This window comes from Mastigoproctus giganteus, chromosome 10 (assembly GCF_048544385.1).
Source record: "Mastigoproctus giganteus isolate SK-2022 chromosome 10, ASM4854438v1, whole genome shotgun sequence".
Taxonomy (NCBI): domain Eukaryota; kingdom Metazoa; phylum Arthropoda; class Arachnida; order Uropygi; family Thelyphonidae; genus Mastigoproctus; species Mastigoproctus giganteus.
In genome coordinates this window covers 41,984,592-42,005,484 of record NC_143584.1, presented here as the reverse complement: position 1 = coordinate 42,005,484, position 20,893 = coordinate 41,984,592, and the positions used below count along the sequence as shown (strand labels likewise).

The 20,893-nt window shown below is 35.5% G+C and overlaps 2 protein-coding genes across 3 annotated transcripts in view; one reads left to right on the top strand and one right to left on the bottom strand.

Moving 5' to 3' along the window:
* The window catches only part of Zir (dedicator of cytokinesis), an 869,757-nt gene extending 850,096 nt beyond the window's left edge, over positions 1 to 19,661 (bottom strand). The window contains 2 exon segments of the mRNA XM_090382918.1: positions 7,544 to 7,628; positions 19,524 to 19,661. Of these exon segments, the coding sequence (XP_090239044.1) occupies positions 7,544 to 7,628; positions 19,524 to 19,564 (126 nt within the window). The 5' untranslated portion in view covers positions 19,565 to 19,661.
* Positions 19,662 to 19,788: 127 nt separating this feature from the next.
* Positions 19,789 to 20,893, top strand: part of LOC150078999 (uncharacterized protein KIAA2013 homolog) — a 349,674-nt gene continuing 348,569 nt past the window's right edge. Inside the window, exon 1 of one of the 2 annotated variants that reach the window (XM_090382754.1) lies at positions 19,789 to 19,894. The gene's annotated coding sequence lies outside the window, so the exon portion shown is untranslated. Of the gene's footprint in view, positions 20,076 to 20,893 lie in introns of both variants that reach the window. The other variant, XM_090382753.1, reaches the window with a different exon arrangement.

The window sequence follows — 20,893 nt, the reverse complement described above, 5'->3', positions numbered from 1 at the left end:
ACATTAAGCCTCATATACCTTCATCAACATCACTGATAAATATACTGATAAATATACACACATGGGGAATCCACAAAAAGAGTGTCCACTGATTACCACTCTGTTTTCTCCTACTCAACCATCCTTTTTTCCATTGTATCAAGTTACCCTTAATGCCATACTGCTCCAATTTGAACAGTAGTCTTCCATGTGCAACAGTATCAAAAGCTTTCCTGAAATCCAAGTTATATGATATCAAAATTATTTTTCCTGTTCCTTTGTGACCACATCATAGTATTCAATAAAATTAGTCAGACAAGACTTCCCCTTAACAAACCCATGCTGTCTGAATTATTACTGCAGTCCTGTCTAGATAATCCTGCAATGCTTCTTTAACTAGTGACTCCAATATATTCCCCAGAACGAAGTTAAACTAACAACAGGTCTGTAATTACTCATTTCACCCTTTGATCCCCCAGCACCTCCGTAGCCAGGTGTGCAGGAGCAACAGTGCGTAGCACACGCTTCTTGATTAGACCCGGGTTCGATCCCATGACCACCAAGTACAGAGGATGCGGAAAGGTCAGGGAATGACCACCGCATATCCCCGAGCAATAGATGCTAATGCTCCTAAAAAAAAACAAAAATAACAAATAACAATAACTTTGATCCCCCATTATGAATTGGAGATACATTTGCACATCTCCAGTAGTGGGGACCTCCCCTGAGTCCAAGGATGCTCTCATAATTATGGCTAAGGTTTTGCGTACTTCCTTTGCTGCCTCCTTTAATATAACTGGATAGATATCATCCACCCCAAGTACCTTTATTATGTTTAACTTCAAAAATTTCTCCTCCACTTTGTTCTCACTTATTACAAAATCCTTTAGCTCCCTGTTAGAGTTTAACTAGATTCTGTCCTCCACTTCCCTGCAGAATTCCTCATGTGTGAATTGTAGATGCAAAATACTCATCCATTTTGTCAACTATTTGAGCAGGATCATCAACAGTCAAACCACCAATATCAAGTTGACCAATCTGATTCATCCCTTTCCTTACAGAGTCTACATGAGTAAAGAAGTCTTTGCTGTTTTTCTTTGCATCCTTTGCCAAAGATGTCTTGTTATCTGCTTTCACTTGCCTAAGCTACTTTGCAATATGATTACAAACTAGCTTATATCTACTATAGGCTTCTGTGTCACTTCATAATTTATATGCAACCCATGCATTTTTATTTTCTCCCACGAGTCTCATTAGTTCATCTGACAGCCATTTGGGCCTAAACATTAAACAGTATGTATTAGTTGGCATAAAAACAGTAGTATCTTCCAAGATTAATTCCTTGAATACTTCAAATTTAGAATTTGCTGTTGGTAACAGCAAATTCTAAATTTGAAGTATTCAAGGAATTTATCTTGGAAGCTCAAATAGTTGGTCTCACTGTATAGAATTTAAAAAATATCTGAGATCAATGTAGTTACAAAAGCAAAACCCCTTCCCTTTACCACCAATGGTAGTTACATCTTTAAGTGAATTCCACATCAGTACAGTGTGATCACTGCCACCTAGTGGTTTCTTTATCTGCAAATTTGTAATGCATGAATAATCACTGCTGATAATCAGATCAAGAGTATTACTTCTACTGGTTGCCTCTCGTGCTGCTGTAGAAAAAGATTATGCTAATCTGGGAAGTTAAAATCCCCCATTATAAGACGTTCTAATTTATAGGCCCATTCTATTTCTCTGTATAGTTGTACTCATCAGAGTCATTAGTCCAATAACACTCTCTCCTATCCTCAATTTTGCATTCCCAGTGCTTATTTCACATTAAACTGACTCAACATTGAACTGTCCACCAATGTCAAATGGATGCACCGCCTTAGATGTTATGTGTTTCTTAACTAACAGATAACCCCTCCTCCCTTCCTATCCTGCCTGTACACATTGTACTCCCCAAATTCCAATTCTGCACTGCTTATCTCTGTGTGACACCACGTCTCTGATATCCCAACAATATCTGTCTTTGATGTCTTGACCAGCACTTCAAATGCATCAAATTTATTTACTATACTCCTAGGATTGGTGTATATGCTAATAACAAGTGATCATATTAACCAATGCTTACATTATATAAATATATATATAAATATTTGAAATTTTAAAAAATTATAAATATTACAAAGATAAAAACTAGGCCTGATGTAACCGAGTGGTAAGAAGTGAAAGTGCAGTAGCACGCACTGTTTGAGTGGACCAGGGTTCAAGCTCATGACTGCTAAATGCGATTAATATTCGTATTGACGATATATTGTAAACTCCACCGACCTGGTGGTCATGCCGGAGTATAAACATGACAAATTACATAGGTCATTTCCTAATTAGATTTCGATCAGTGCATTATAACATTAGTATAATGTTATTATTATACTATAATGTTAATTATTATTATATAATGTTATTATACAATACAAAACTATACAAATATTTACAAAAAAACTAAAATATTTACAAAATATTAAACTATTTATAATCCGACCTCTACTTTGGTGAACATTACATGGAAGAAACACAAATATAGTTACTAGGCAGAATCAGACACTTGCTGTTGACAATGTAGAACATATACGTGGGATGCATGCCAACATTCAATGCACTGAAAGACAACTGCCTCCATAACGTTCACCAACTTCGTGCACGAGGTTGGTGAATGTTATGGCATCTTTTTTTTTTTTTTTTTTTTTGGTAGTTATTGGTGCATCGGCTTCTGTGGCCATAATGCACCTCCCAAGGTTTTTGCAGTACTTTGATCCAAGCCCGAGGCAGGATTCGAACCCGCGACCTTTGGGTTGCTAGGTAGGCACTTTGCCCACCCGGCTAGCCCTGTCGACTGTTATGGCATCATTTGATGTTCTATTGTAATATTAGCCGATGAAGGGACCCAATATAGTTTGCATAGTTGTAAATAGTTTAGTATTTTGTAAATATTTTAAATATTTACATAGGTTGTAAATATTTTAAATATTTGTATAGGTTGTAAATATTTTAGTCCTGCTCTTTTGATGCAACAATATTCCTCATGCACATGTTAACCCCAGGAGTCACATCTGGTGAGTATGGACTTGGCACACCTAGGGTCCTGAGCTGGATATCATCATTCTTCTCTTTCTAGGTGATTCCTTTCTATACTCTCTCTCTCTCTCTCTCTCTCTCTCACAGGGTGACTCAGAATTTTTTTGGCTGGTGGAGAATAAGCCTCGCGCTTCCTTGCACCATATGGCTCATAATAATCATGGAACCCGAAGTAAAAGGCCTTTTTCCTAAGTGACCTATGTAAACACTGGTAAATAATTACATAGTGATGTTTATTACACCTTGAGAATGCCGCGAGGTGGGATAGCCAATGGGAGAAGAGGGATGAGTGTAATGTGATACAAGTGGGAGGGACAACTGCATCATTACAAATGCACAGGTAAATAATTACATAGGTCATTTGCCGATTAGATATCGATCAGTGCATTTCGACAGGTGTGTCTTTTATGTAGAAAAGATTTGACTTACAACGTCATACATCCACAAGGGTTGGCAAGCAGAGGGCAAAGCCCCCTAGCAATATTATTATTATAGTAGAAAGGGCCACCATACATTATTTCTTGCGTTTCTGGTAATGGTGGCTAGAGCTAAGAGGTCATTTAGTAAATTAAAAAAATAAACGTCTACAAAAGAAATTCTAAAAGGTAAACCAGATTAAATGATCTTGCTGAACTGTCCCGTTGGTCACACAACATTTTACAGATGCCACTTTTTTAAAAAATTTTATTTTTTTTTAAATTTGTAAATGAAATCAAATCCTCTTGCGAAAATACAACTAGGCTACTCAAATTACCCATCAGTATTTTCTAAGGTTATACAGTATCTTCTGCCTTTGTTTTGATAATACGAATTATGAAACAATAATATTTTGTGTGGCATTTAACAGACACCAGGCAAGCAAAAGTGGCTTTCTTATGGTTTTCCATTCCCACATGGCATCAGTGAGACATCAGTGACAGAGATCTAATCTTGCAATGGAGCTTTTGTTTTCCCAGCTAAATACAAACAGCTGACAAAAGTATAGTCATTCACATTGACTGCTTACTTGGCATTTACCAGATGCCAAGTAAGCATATGGATTTCAATCTGGGAATTGGTGACCTTGAAAATTCTAAAAAATCTTATAAAAACTTTATTATTATTCTAGTTTTCTCTCATTTATATTTGTTTGATATTTTTAAATGGGTGTCTCACAGACTAACAAGTATCTCTGTTAAACTGAGGATGCAAGTGACAGATTTGCAAACCATAAAGAAATGGAAAATGAGTTTTTAAGAACGAAATTTACAAATCAACCTAATTGTAAGTTATAGACTATTAAACTGTTTATTTTGATGTATCAATCTTTTATAATTCAGATTTGTTGAACATTATTTAAAATGTACATCATAAACAATATTTTTATGATGTATGGCACTGGTGTTTCATATTAATCAAAATAGAGAAGGAGGTAGGCTCTGTTTGTGGTCCAAACTACCATTTTCAAAAGTCAATATAGTTTATAATTAAAACAAAGTGTGGCAACTTCCTCCTCGAAAGATCATTCCAGGAGGACTCTCAAGAGACAAAAAAATTCTAATAATTTGTTTATTAAGCCAGCAATTGATGGTTTAATAATTTATTTAATCTTGTTACTCATGCCCCTAAATGGAACAGTCACTTGCTTAGTGTCTGTGAGATGTCATACTTTGTTTTAATTATAAACTATATTGACTTTTAAAAACGATGTTCTTATAAACTTTTAAAAATTGATTTCTAAAAATGGTGTTCTATTAATTATGATTTGCTAAACACAATTAAAAAATATTGAACAAAAATAATCAAGAGAAACCAATAATAAATATTTCTACCATATTTTTTAAAATTTTCACACATCCTTTCAACCTGAAACTCAGAAGCTTATGTGGCATCTGGTTGAAGTAACGTGAATGGCTGTGTTTTTGTCAACAATTTGAATTTAGCTGGCAAAACTATACCTCTACAGCAAGATTAGACAGCTCTCGCTGGCATCTCACAGACACCACGTGGTAATGCTTTTTTCTCATCTGGCATCTGTTAAATATCAAACAAAAATAAATAAATTTCTCATAACAAGTCAGAAGTCACTTTGCTCCCTTTTGCATTGTGTGACTCACAAGAACCTGAATTATACATTTTTATATTTTAATTTTTTTTTTAGTGGGGGGAACCCCCCACACCCCATTCTTCAACGTTTTTGATTTGTTTTCCGTTAATACAAAGAGATTTTTAGCTGCCTTCAATCCATGCAATTGCAAAAACTGTCCATGCAAAAAACATGGTGATGTTAAGTCAACACCAACCTTAGATAATGTCTGACATTGACTTTTGTTTATTGTCATACTACAGCTTTGTTGAAAAATGAAGTTATATTCCCCTTCGTTTGAATACATATGAATCCATGGAATATATGCTTTAGATCCAGCTCTGTCACCTGTGATGTATTCACAAACCAAACATTTCTTCCTTATTTCCACTAAACACAGTCTTTCATATCTTTCCTTTCTTAATTAAGCTTTTAACTTATTATTTTCATATTTTTCAATAATCGCTTTGTTTTCTTTGATATCAGGATTTTTAAGTGCTGCTTCATACTCAAAATCTTTTCTTTTATTCTCAGCCTTTCTGATACAATCTTTCTCTTTTCTATTACTACCATTATTAACAACATTTCTAATAGCTGAAGAAACTTGAAAAAATTGAATCGTTGCCTTTAGCATGTAGAATTCTAAAAATTAAAAGCACTATGAATATATAGAAAAATTTAAAGACTGTAAAAAATTAATAGTTCGTTAAAGTGTCTTTGAGACAGACCTGTCAGTTACTTTGTTGTGGTATGATGGAATAGCAATTAGCTCCGCCTTGAGACAGACCTGTCAATCACTTTGTTGTATGACGCAATAGCAGTTTGCCCCGCCTTGCAGAAAGCAAAAAAGTGGGAACGTGAAAAAGCAAAATATTCTTTTATATATAGATAGATTCATAGTATTGAAATGAAAACATAAAATACTGCATAATCAGTTGGAGAATATTGTTGGGCAAAGGTACATGGCAGGATTTGATTTTATTTCCAAATTTTAAAAAATAACAGAAAAAATTTAAAAAGTGCCATGTTAGCAGCAGATGGTTAATGAACTTTTTTTGATTTCTTATGTTCATAGTGTTAATTGTAATGTGGCTCCAGAGATTCCCCCAACTCTGTCTATGTATAAAACTGGAATTTTTACATTTTCAACTTTGCTTTTGTAACCATACATAATTTCAGAGGCATGCCAAGTTTCCATACTGAACTTAGCAATAAACTGAAATTTATATACATGTAAGATGAAGACTAGCACATGACAAAGGTTGGATCATTAAAAATTGACCATTTCATCTGGGAAAATGAAGCGATATGTTCAATGAAAAAAAAAAAGGGGGGGAGGAGAACTGGTAGCATGGTGACAATTTTTTGTGCATACAGAATCACAGTTATGCCCATAAGATAGACCATAATTGAAAGCATAAATGAATGAAACAGACATTTCAGAGTCCACAAGATGGCCTAGTTCCGTAAGGAAAGATTCTGAGCCAGAATTTTCCTCACCAGATTCTGATCAGCACCCTACAGCAGTGTTTCTCAATCTTTTTACTCTCGTGGCACATTTTCCAAAGAAGAAAAATTTCTCGGCACACCTACGTAGTCATAGAAGAAAAAATTTCTAAATTTCGCGGCACACTTGGAAAATTTTGCGGCACACTAATGTGACGCGGCACACCCTTTGAGAAACACTGCCCTACAATATTGTATTAATAAATATAATTTGTTAAAATTCTTCATTTAAAACATTTTAATTACAATCTTCCTTACTGAAATTAAAAAAAATACAGAGAGGTTCTTTGAGGACTGTATTAAGATACAGTGGATGGAAACTGCTTGGCAGCTCCATCAATAGCAAGCAAATATTTTCTTTTAACTACTTTCATCAAGGCAAGTTAAGTTAGGGAAATTATGGCAAGAGAATCCAGAAGTCTATTTCATATGCCTTTACTTTTATACCCGTATGCTTAAGAATATTTGCAAATGACTGCCTATATGCATTACAGCACATTGGGTGCTGTGACATAAAGCTCATATGCAGAACGGCCCTTGATTACCACTGAACACTTATATGCAGTGACACAACAAACATGAATTAAACCAGCACTTAATACTGGTTACTAGGCTGATACAGACACATGATCACTAACTTGCCTAGATCTATATATTTATACTTCCTAAACAGAGCAATTCTCAAAATCTCTATATAGCTCTCCCATTATTTCTTATTTTTTATATATATCACCAAAAGAACTCTCGTAGGTAGAACCCAAACCAAAAGCCAAAGTTGCCTTTGTTTGGGTTATATCAGCATAGAAAGAAAAAAAGCACTCTTATAAAAAAAAAAAAGTAGAAAAACTGAGAGAAAAAACATACATTATTAGGCAAAATATTAACTCTTGTTGCATCCCTTCCACTTGAACAAGCTGCAATTTGCCTCCTGACATCTGCATTTGAATGCCTGAAACATTTGAATGCCTGATATATATTAATCTGTATTAATAAATTTATATAAAAGTTTATAATTAACTACTGGGACTAGAATTTGAATTATTATTTTAACATATATGAGGGTAAGATCTGGCAAATGCAGTGTTCTCCCCAGGACCTACTGAATAGGTGCACCGCCCAGTGAATTTAACTGAATGCCCGGCTAAAATTTAAGCGATTCTAGCGGTACCGTATGGTACTGCTCACTGATCATGATCAATATTAATTCAAACATACAATGCAAAGTATTACACTTCCCCACCAGACTACTTCATAGTGCCACCTGGGTGGAAAAATTTTCTGGGGAGAACACTGAAATGAAAACATCTTGATTTCAAGAATGAAATCATGATATTATGTTCATGTTATGTTCTGCATTTATATTTTTAGGTAAGAAAAAATTCTGAAATCTAGATATTTAACAGTTACCAAATGATTAAATGAAAGGATTACTTAGTAGTTAAAAATTTGAAAGAGAAGGAAGGAAGGCACTCTTATGCTATATCAAAATATAGCTATTTACTGAATACAGAAATACAGAGATTACTATAGTAAAAAAATATGAATAATCTCAGTATTTCTGTATAAAGTGTGCAATACCTTACAAATCCCGAAATGGTATAATGATACACTTCTGAATGTTGGTAGGTTATGTAGAGAGTGAACCAACAATATGGCACTGTCACAAAATAAAAGGTGGTCTGAAAATAAAGTAAAATAACATAGATATTTGTGAGAAGACTTTTGAGTACACTGTTATGAAATTATATGACAATCAAGATTCATATATGTACTATTTTTACATAGTCACCTTGCTTATTAAGGCATTTGTCCCATCAAGAGTGATTACACTTCTGGAAAAAGTCAGAATTCAATCACAAGAACCAGCACTGTGTTGAAGACCCTACCTGACATATGCCACTTTAAAGAACCAAAAAAAACAAGAAACCTCAAAGCTCCCACAAACCAAGTCTGGCCTATAGGAGAGGGGAAGGAATGTTCCAACACTACTCACTGAATGTGTTGCAACCAATACTGCAAAGATGCAAATTCTCAATGAATTTCACTTGCAATATTCCCTTTTTCAAGCAAAAATTAACTAAATGCACTTAAAATTGGCTTTACCTACTACTACTAAAAAATAAATAGCAACACCAGTTATTCACAGTTTACAGAACTCTTCAATTTCTCTAAACAGCAAAAGGTACATTGCCATCAAGGAAGTGTAAACTCAGTGTACCTTGATTGCCCATATAATTTTATAAGTATGATTAAAAGTCTTCTCAATTACCTTAAATTCACAATTCATTATGCATTAATCCAAAAAAGTAAGGTAATGATAACCAAATAAGGTATATAATAACAAAAAAAGTATGGTAATGATCAATTAACTATTACCTTACTTTTTTTTGGTTCATCCCCATGTATTCATCATTCAAATAAGCAAAACAATGCAAATATTTCTACCTGTCTATGATAACAGCATGAATTGACTGATGTGTGATCTCACTACATACAGTGACAATTTGTTCTTTAAGATGCTTAGCATTGTGTATTTTCAGAGCATATACCCTGGCTTATAAGATGTCCTCACGGGTAAAAATCAGGCTATGTAATGTCGGAGAATCATAGTGACCATTCCATTGAAATGGTGATCAACACCTTGCAATGTTATCATTATCATTATTATTATCATTATTAGCCATATGGTACAAGGAAGCCTGAGGCTTATGCTGCACCAGCAAAAAAAAAAATTCCCAAGTTACTCTGAGAGAGAGAGAGAGGAATCACCAAGAAAGAGAAGAATGATGATATCCAGCTCAGGACCCTGGGTTTGCCAAGCCAATATTCACCATATGTGAGCCCCTGGGGTTAAATATATGTTGTTGTTATTTATTGGCTTCCTGTCACTAACCAGAAGTGTTTTGTTTACAATGAAGCCATCATTTTCCTAGTAACAGCACATATTCATAATTGAACCTCCACAGCTCCCAGATTTTTATCTTTCAGACTACTTAAAAGGAATGGTACTGTAAGCACATACTACTGCCTTCAAAATTGAGGGAACTGTTCTTCTAACCCATCTCTGACTACATGAAAGCCCATAGCATATAAGCATGCAAGCTATCTTGCTGGAACTATTCCAGATATTGCTTGGAAAAGCTTCAATCTGCAAAATATCAAGGTTTAGTTCTCTTGCCAATATGTTTTAGAAGAATGGGCCAATTATTTGGTCCTGTACACGCACGCGTGTGTGTGTGTGTGTGTGTGTGTGAGAGAGAGAGAGAGAGAATTGAGAAATCAGTTCGCAACTTGATAGGGATATTCAGTTTGGAGAGTCAGCAAACTCAATTGCCATAAGACACTTTGATCTTAGAAATTTGTGACAGAACGTCAGGTGCTTGTCAAACTAAATTTGAAATTTACCAAATTTATTCATAAAGTCACACATCTTCTGCTCTTAGTGTATCAAATATTTGAAATTGTGATACTTCATTGGATCATATCAGCATACAAATCACTCTGATGATACTTAACATTTTGTAATTTGGAAACTACACTCACTCTCTGGGAATTAGCCATAAATTAATTTTAAAATGAACCACTTTTTTACCATGTGGATGATATAAAGTCAGTTTATTAATTAAATGCTTTTGATTTCCTAAGTCCTAAACTTATTACAATTGTTGATGTTTCAAGATCCTAGCTGTATCCCAATATCAGACCACAGGGTAGTTAACAGCTCCTCATCTAACTAAGACTGCTATTCTCTTACCAAGAGAATGGCGGTCTGGATTCTCTTACCAAGAGAGGCTTAAGTTCTGCAAATTGCAGTGGCTGGAGACTAGGCACCTGTGTGGTGATCTGATTGAGGTGTATAAGGCCTTGAATGGGTTGAGCACGCTGAATTCTGATGGGATCCTTCCACTTGTTCAGATTACGAACCTAAGGGGGCATAAATTCAAATTAAGAAAGAACAGGTGTAGAATAGATGTGCGGAAATTTGCCTTTAGCCAGTGGGTGGTTAATTGCTGGAACAAACTTCCATCTGTCGTTGTGGAAGTTGATAGGTTGAATAAATTTAAGGAGAAACTGGACAGGCATTTGGAGGGAATGGTGTGATTTTTTTTTTTTTTTCGGCTGACGCTGCATAAGCTCATACACTTGCTTTCTTGCATCACATGCCACTACTACTATTACTACTACTACTAATTCGATTGGATACTATGATGTGGTCGCAAAGGAACTGGATGCAAAGAATAATTTTGACATCATATATTTGGATCTTAGAAAGACTTTTGATACTGTTGCACATGGAAGACTGCTGCACAAAATTTGAGCAGTGTAGCATTGGAGGCAAATTGCTGCTATGGATAAAGGGATGGTTGAGTGGGAGAAGACAGAAAGTGGTAATCAATGGACACTGCTCTTCGTGGACTAATGCTATTAGTGGAGTCGCCAAGGGTTCAGTGTTGGGTCCATTGTTGTTTTCTGTATTTATTAATGATATTGATGATGGTATATCAGGCTTAGCGTCCAAGTGTGCAGATGATACAAAGGTCAGCAGGGTTGTTAATGACACTAATGACAGTGCACTGCTGCAACAGGATCTAGAAAAGTTAAGCAGATGGGCTGAGAGGTGGCAATTGAAGTTTTAACATTGATAAATGTAAAGTACTGCATATGGGAATCAGTAACCCCAGGTTAACGTATCAACTGTGTGGTAATACACTGACAGTGGTAGAGACTGAAAAGGACCGGGGGATAATTGTGCAGGCAGATATGAAGTTTTCTGAGCAGGCAGACAGTCTGCAAGAGCAGCTCATGGTGTCTTGTCAGTGATATACAGGAATTTTTCTAGCAGGGTAAGGAGGTGATTATCCCCTTGTATAATGCAATGGTCAGGCCACACTTGAGTACTGAGGTCTGGATGCCCTCATTTTAAGGCTGTAGAGCTGCTGGAATGAGTACAAAGATGGGCAACGAGATTGGCGGGTGTAGCAAAGGGTTGGTGTTACCAAGAAAGGCTTAAGTTCTGCAAATTGCAGCTTCTGGAGACTAGGCCCCTGCGAGGTGATCTAATTGAAGTGTATAAGGCCTTGAATAGATTGAGCAAGCTCAATGCTGATGGGATTCTTCCTCTTGCTCAGAATAATCACCTGAGAGGGCATAAATTCAAATTAAGGAAAGACAGCTGTAGGATAGATGTGCGGAAGTTAGCCTTTAGCCAGCAGGTGGTTGATTGCTGGAACAAACTTCCATCTGTCATTGTAGAAGTCGATAGCTTAAACAGATTCAAGGCAGAACTAGACAAACATTTGGAATGAGTGGATGGATGAAATGAGATAGTTTGTTTTTTTTTTTTTGGCTGATACTATATAAGCTTGCTTTCTTGCATCATGTGCCTTTACCAATGTTAATGTCTTATAATTTCGATTTTCACTTTCCAAATATTGACCTGAACTTGTGGTTTGTTGACTATCACACAGTAGCAAGAATTTTGAAAACTCACTGTATGACTGTTTTCTACAGCAGAAGCATGTTACAGAGGAAACAGAAGAAAACAAGTCTTGTTCTGATTATCAGCAGCAATTCTTCTTGCATTAAGAATCTAAAGTTCTACACCCTCTGGATGAAAGTGATCACATTATATCCTGAGAAGGGATATACTTAAAGACATACCTATTGACGAGGGTAAAGGAAGGAGCTTTCACTATCATACAGTGACTACACTGATCACAGACAATTCTTAAATTCTACGCAGTGACACCTCCTGATGATGTTACCAACAGCAAATTCTAAATGGGAAGTTTGTTTGTTTGTTTGGGCATTTGTTAAACACATCGGCAACTATGGCCATAGTGTGCCAAAATGGGAAGAATAACGGAAAAGAATAGTAGAAGCTACTAGGCTTTCCATAAAGCTAAGAAGTACCATTCCTTAGACCTAAATGGATATCAGAGTAACTGATGAGACTTGTGGCACAGGAGAAAAATGCATGTGATGGATAAAAATTATCACACGATATAGAAGCTAGGTTGGACATAAACTAGTCTGTAATCAAGTCATGAAAGAGGTTACACAAGCGAATGCAGATAACGAACGTCTCTGGCAAAGAATGCCAAGAAAAACAGCAGACTACATTACTTATATTAATAGAAGAAGGAAGGTATTAATTCATTAGTCCATTTGATGTCGAGTTTAACTGCTGAGGATCCTGTTCAGATTGCTGACAAATTGAATACGTATTCTGCATCAACATTCATGCACGACAAGTTCTTTAGGTGAATTCAAGAAGTTCATCAAAACCTGACAGAGAGAAAATGATTTTGTGATAACTGCAGGAAAGTATAACAGAAATTCACATTAGCATTAGTAGAGGCACAGGACACAAGAAAGCAAACTTATACAGCATCAGCCAAAAAAAAAAAAAAAAAAAATTACCAATTTCACCCATCCATTCGTTCCGAAGGTTGATCCAGTTCTTCCTTGAATTTATTTAAGCTATCAACTATCACGACAGATGGAAACTTGTTCCAGCAATCAACCACTCACTGGCTAAAGGCAAATTGCCACATATCTATTCTGCAACTGTCTTTCCTCAATTTAAATTTATGTCCCCTCAATTGCATAATTTCAGAGAGAGGAAGAATCCCATCAGCATTGAGCCTGCTCAACCCATTCAAGGCCTTATACACCTCAATCATATCAGCTCGCAGGTGTCTAGTCTCCAGATGCTGCAATTTCCAGAACTTAAGCCTTTCTTGGTAAAAGTCACCTTTGTTCCTCTAAGCAATCTCGTAGCCCTTCTCTGTACTCATTCCAACAGCTCTATTCCTAAAATGAGGCCTCCAGACCTGTATGCAGTACTCAAGGTGTGGCCTGACCATCCTTATACAAAGGTATAAACACCTCCTTATCCCTGCTAGCAAAATTCCTATATATTATTGACAAGACCCCTGTGAGCTGCTCTGGCAGCCTGTCTGTACTGATCAGAAAATTTCATATCTGACTGCACAATTACCTCAAAGTCTTTTTCTTTCTACACTACCCTGAGTGTGGAGTAGAGTACAGTTGGTACGTTACTCTGGGGTTACTGCTATTCGTATGCAGTACTTTGCATTTGTCAAAGTTAAACTTCAGTTGCCACCTCTCAGCCTATCTGCCCAACTATTCTTGATTCTGATGCAGTAGCATACTGTCATTAACAACCCTGCCAACCTTCATATTGTCTGCCAACTTGGACATTAAGCCTGATATACCTTCATCAATATCACTGATAACAGTATATCAAGCTTAATAATAAAATTGTTGAAACTTAGACACAAAAAGCAACCTAGGGTGAATAAGATCTATCCAATTATATTAAGGGAGGTGACTAACAAGGCAAGCAAATTCTTAGCCATAATTATGAGAACACTTTTGGATTCAGTGCAGGTTCCTTTGGGCTGGAGATGTGCAAATATATCCCCAACCAAGCAACCTAAATCAAACAAAAAATAACCATCATGTTGCATCTTTCCTCTCATTACATCCGGACTTTACAGTTTAGAAGTCTGTGCAGTCAGAAACCTTCCACTATCCTGTAACTCCATTCTATGTATTCATGAACCATACATTCTGTACTTGCAATGGGAACATCGGCAGAATTTTCATGATTGTGTGTTGACTTTTATGTGTTAGAATTTGTATTTGCCATTGTCATTTAATGTCATTATATACACTCCTATTATGTATGCCATTAATGTACTTGTCTTCATTTTTGTATTATATTCTTAAGCCTATTCTCTTTACTGTAAGCCCATATAGCTATTTCATTAGCTGTTCCAGGACAAGCTTGTCAGTGTAATTCTGTTAAGCTAATAAACAAAATTTATTATTATTATTACAGAGTGAACAGCTGTTTGGAAGAAAAGCAATGCCGAGAGTGAAAGAGAAAACCCAGTTTTTTAGATCTAGAGGAAGCAATATTTGTAATGTGCTTATGCCAAGAGAGAGATTCAAAGTCATGACATTCCCAAATAGAGGTATATGATCTTTCCTAAAAATCAGAATATCATCAAAGATAAGCATAGGAGCAGAAGAAATCTTTTAGCAAGATATAAAACAGGACTGAATTTTTGGATTGAAATCAACTAAGTTAACTTTGCCCCACTGGATAATTACCTGGAGATTAGCATTTAGGAAATTGGTAATGGATATTCACAAAGAAGCTGTTTATGTAGGGCAATGTTTCTCAAATTGGAAAGTGGAATGCTACGTGCTATCATCAGCAACACTTTCGATAAGATTTCCAATCAATGGAAGAAAATCATTAATATACAAGAGAAAAAAGTGAGAGAAAGAACTGAACCTTGGGGAATGGCAGCATTAGTGGTGTTGCCACAAATGCTGCCATTCCCCAAGGCAGCATTAGTGGTGATGTTGGACAGAGAGCCATCTACCATTACTCTTAGTGAGTATTCAAAGAGAAAATGGACAGCCAATAAATAATAAAAAAAAAAGTTGGAAAACCATAAAACTGAAGCTAATTTGAAGATCTTTGGGCCAAACATGATCAAAACATGCTCTTGACATATCAAAAGCCTTTGATATGTCAAGAGAAACTGCTTGAGTTTCGCCAAACTTTTTCACAGGTGGGTAACATAAGCCTCCATTACTTATGTTATGTTACCATTATGGGTAACATAATTTCTCCATTACTTTAGAGAGAATAGAAGTAAGTGCAATGGAATCATAATTGGAATAGAGGGATTTGTCACTCTTTTTTGGAACTGGCTGCATATGAGCAAATTTCGAAGCAGAAGGGAAAACACCTTTGGAATATGAAAGTGTAAAAAGGCAACACAGAACAGGAGTTCAGGAACACACGTTTTGAGAAGAAGTGAAGAAATACCATCAGGACCTAGTGTTTTCTTAGCATCAAGATTGTACAAAATCCTTCTGACATCCTTTAACAGAAGACCACAAGGTGATAAATACATAAGTTGGACAAAAAGTAGGAAGCTAACAGGTCAGCTTTATCTTTGACTGAAGTAGCAATAGAACCATCTGGTCTTGAGAGAAGTGGGAATAGAGATGAGCAAAAATTATAGCCAATACAATTATAGCTTTGGCAAGAGACCAGAATGCTCGACTACCATTTGGACAAGAAGCAAGTTTTCTACTCTAATTCTGTTCGAAATCCAGCTGATTAAGAACTGTTTTACGAGTGCTACGAGCCTTGGTGAAACAGAAAATGAACTTGAAGATTTGGATACAAGCCAATTGCAATATACAACTTTCTTTTCTTCAACAGCCTTAGCACATTTTTTGGAAAACCAAGGTTTTTATAAAGAACAAGATTTTAAGGTTGAGTGTGAAATAAAGGATTTAATCCCAACAATAATAATTTCACTGACACAATCTGAGCAAACATCGACATCAGAAGATTTGAAACAGTAATCCAACAAGGAAAAGAAATCTCACAAATCATCCCATTTTGTATTCTTGTTATGCCAAACAACATGAGGATGAGAATGGCCAAAAGAGAAAGGCTTAGATCTAAGGTGACTAGAAGACCACTCACCTCGGCTGTGTATTTAGAGGAAATTGTTTGTGAGAAAAAGATCAAACGTTTTGGCTGTGAGTAAGGATTTTCTTGTATTCTGGTAGGTAAATAAACAATCTGTGAGAGGTCATTGGCAATTGCAAAATCCTTGGCATTTTGACCAGCTGGTTCCATGTGACTAGAGAACTGAAGCCAATTGGAGTTTTGAGAATTAAAATCACCAAGGAAAACTACCTCACTATTAGGAAAGTTGGAATGGAAAAAGTCAAGTTTCAAAAAGAGGAAATCAAAGGGTTCAAAGTTATTAGTGAAGTTGGGAGAACGATAGACGCAACAGATGAAAATGACAGAACGGGAATAGAGGGTTTAAGCCAGAGAAGATCAAAAAGAGGAGATTCCAAATTACTGAGTCTCTCTGACAGGGAATATCAGAGTGGACATATGCACAAGTACATCATTTAAAGCAAAAGGAATCATACAACGAATAATTAGGAAGACTGAGGTGAGCCATGTTTGAAGCAATTGATAATTGGAATGCTGTCAGGAAAAATACATGGGGTAGGGCAGACTGTAAGTGGAAATGGACATCACTGAGATTGGAACTGAGACGACATATATTTATGAAATAAATGAGGTAGTGCTTGGGAGGGTTAGATATTTTCACAGATAACATTTTTCTATTAGTTTGACTATTCAGATGCATTCAGTAGTAGGAAAAGGTAGGGAAGGCATGTTGTATGAAGTAATGAAATTTCTGGATATGATACACACACCCAAGAATATACCCAACTCCTTGACATAACATGGCCTTGACCACACTCACTACCCTGACTCCCTCCAGTTATCACAAAGAGAAGAGGCAACAAGATTATACATTAGCTGATCTGGAAACTACCTACAGAGTTACCAATAGGTTCAGTCCAGTGGGTTATCTAGTGGTCGGCCTGCAAACACTGTTTTAGGTATATCATTTTAGATATATCAGGCTTAATGTCTAAGTTTGCAGATGATACAAAAGTTGGCAGGGTAGTTAATAACATTAATCAAGGTATGTTACTGCAATGAGATCTAGAAAAATTAAGCTGAGAAATGACAGCTGAAGTTCAATAATGCAAATGCAAAGTACTGCATATGGGTATCAGTAAACCCAAATTAAAATACCAATTGTGTGGTAGTACACTCGGGGCTGTGGAAAATAAAAAGGACCTGGGGGTAATTGCACAGTCAGATATAAAGTTTTCTGAGCAATACAGGCAGGCTGTCAGGCCAGCTCATGAGCTTTTGTCAATAATAGACAAGAACTTTGTTAGCATGGATATGGAGGTGATTATCCCATTGTACAAGAACTGGTGCAGAGAAGGGCAATGAGATTGGTGAAGGGAATGAAAGTGTGATCCTAACATAAAAGGCTTCAGTCCTGCAAACCATTGTGCCTGGAAACTAGGCACCTACAAGGTGATTGAATTGAGGTGTTTAAGGCTTTGAATGTATTGAGCATGCTCAATGTTAATGGCATTATTCCTCTTGATCAGACTACACACAAAAGGCATATATTCAAACTGAGGAAGGATGATTGCCTTCAGCCAGCAAATGGCTGATTGTTGGAACAAACTTTCACCTGATGTTGTGGAAGTGGATAGATTAAATACATTCAAGGGAGAACTAGACAAATTATTGGAGAGGTGATGTTGGAGCTTTACTTTCCTGAATCAAATGGTGATAGAGAGGTGATGTGGGAGCTATACTTTCCTGAATCAAATGGTACTAGAGAGGTGATGCGGAAGCTTTACTTTCTTGAATCAAATGGTACTAATACTAAAATGTTATTATAATCCTTAATTCCTAATTATTATTGATAATGCACATGAAGAAGGTGAAACAGTTTTGCTCTATATCACCTCAAGAATACATGCTAGATCCAAATTTGCTTCTTTAGTTTGTATTTTACAAGCATCTGCATTTTTTACATTCTGAATGTGGTTATTAGAATTCAGTAGATCAACAAAATTTGTCTGGTGAACTATGACAGAAATGAATATCATTATATTAATTTCTAATGAATTAATTATTATTGTGCATTCTACTATTTTTATTTTATTATTTACTTTTTAAAAAATAGTGCATTATTCAGATCAATCTATATAATTAAAAAGCACATGGTACAGCACAAAGTGATGTACCATGTGTTTTTTTTTAATGATATAGATTGATCTGAATGGAAGTTGATAGCCTAAATAAATTTAAGGCTGAGCTGGACAGGTACTTGGAACAAACGGAGGGGTGAAATGGGAGCATGTTTTTTTTTTTTTTGGGATGATGCTGCATAAGCTTGCTTTCTTGCATCATATGCCTCTACTAATGCTAATATCAACCATATGACGGTTACAGTGGTGACATCTATCGATTAAATGTTGAAACCACGCTTGTGTCATAGATTTCCTTATCTCAATTTTTAACTTTACTTTTAGATCGAAAAAAAAAAGCTATTCAATACATAACGCAAAATTACTGGGTGAGGTTAGTTATCATTATTATTTTTTTATTTATAATTTTTGTTGTTGAACAAATGTATTATTTAATATTTATGATATTGTATATGTATAGTTGTATATTTTATGAAAGTACAGAAAATTTTCAGCACAATACTTTGGTAATCAACAATTTTAATTATTTCCTTGATGTGGGGTCAAATGATCCATCCGTCCATGCAGGATCTGTGCATTTTTATCAATTCACTTATAAACGACCAAACGGGTAGTTGATTGCTGGAACAAACTTCCATTTGTCGTTGTGGAAATTGATAACTGATAAATTCAAGGAAGAACTGGACACGCGTGGGAATGGATGTGTGAAATTGTTTTTTTTTTTTTTTTATGGCTGATGCTACATAAGCTTGCTTTCTTGCATTACCTGCCTCTTCTACTACTGCTATATGTCGCAAAATGACTGAAACAAGATCACAAAACTCATCTTTTGTTTTTCATGCATAAGTAATTAATATTATAAAAAAAAATAATATATCAGGAACAAGGTGCATCCGCATTAATTTTACTTGGAACGGAAGAAAAAAAATTTAATCAGTCCCAAAGGTTGGCTAGCCACTCATCTTCACAATTTAGTCATAGACTCATAGGGCTATTACTGTAATGATAGAACTTTGACAGTCGTGTTTACTGTATCATGTCGAAATATAACAAATTAGTGTAGCGGCCTTTATCTTGTAACAGTACGTCACAGTTAAAATCTGCCACTTCCAAAAAATAATCTGACAATCTGTATGCTATACTTACATTGTGAACACGTGTCAAAACTTACTTGCTTAACTTTTGAACGAAAGCTCTTTGTCCGGTCGCCATGATCTACAACAGCATGCCGTATGGTCGAATTCATTTGAATTTTATATTTAAAATCAGTCCATTATGAAATGTGTGTTTCCTTAGTATTCGTTAAATATTTCACATAACTCTACATGTCTAAAGGGTAAAAAAAAAAAAAAAAAAAAAAAAAAGGTAACTTTTTTTAGCAATACTTGATTGCTACGAGGTGTCTCCACCGTACTCAAAAGACTTCCGCTGTGACTGTTTTCTTAAAACATTTTGTGTGATATTTTTACATAGTTAATTAAATAACATAAGTGCAGATGCAATATATCGTGCATTCGCATATCACTGACATCCATATGCAGGGTAATATATAAACCGTGTTTATAATCACTATGCTATATAAGTCGGATACGGAGGCTAAAATTCAGATGAAGTGATATTTCAAGAGTCAAGTTAAAAGTAATGAATTTTTAAACAATGAATATACAAATCACTCTTCCATGCATATCAATTTTGAATCTTGGAAGGCTAAAAAGAATTAGAGGTAACACCTATCAGTTTGGGAAAGATAACAGAACTCTGTATCCATAAAATCTTTTATTAGTTAAGTGTTATACACGAATATATATAAATTTATATTCATCAAAAAATATAAATTCTAACTAAATTTGGTCTGGGTACTTCCCTTCAAAGTTGCGGTTTGCCGTTTACAAAGAAACTTGTATTTTGATTAGTTTGATTTTTTCTTGCGTCAGTCATGTGTAGTATGCTACTATGTAGTATGCTGCTACACGTGACTGACGCAAGTGAAATAAAACGATTTTGGCTCTGGAGTGCTCTAATTGATAAAGTACAAATACTCAATTCAGAATATTTCATCGATGCCCCCTCTGATTTGTGACACAAAAAGGTCACAGTTCAGCTAACCTTTCTACATGTGGTGCTCCTCTATACCCATTTGGTTTTTTTAGGGGGATCAATTTGCACTCTGCATTTTTTTCATTTCGCTAATCGTTATTTTTATTGTTTTTTTTTTTTTTTGTCGTTATTGTTTTTTTTTTTAAGTTAAGAATTAATTATTAGAGATGTAGAAAAGTATGATATTGAGATGGAGACAAATAAAAAGTAAAAACTGATAATGATATTGGAATGCCGATCATAACATTGAAGACATTTTGGAGGGATCAGAACACAAAACAAAATTACTGACAGATTGATTGTTTTAGATTTTGTGTGCAGGCTCAAAATTGGCTATTGTGACATCATAAGAGGTTCAAAATATAAATTACCTAATTGACCTTAGATGGGAAAATTCTTAGCAAGTGACCCATAGGAAGGAAAAGAAGAAACTGATGGATGTTG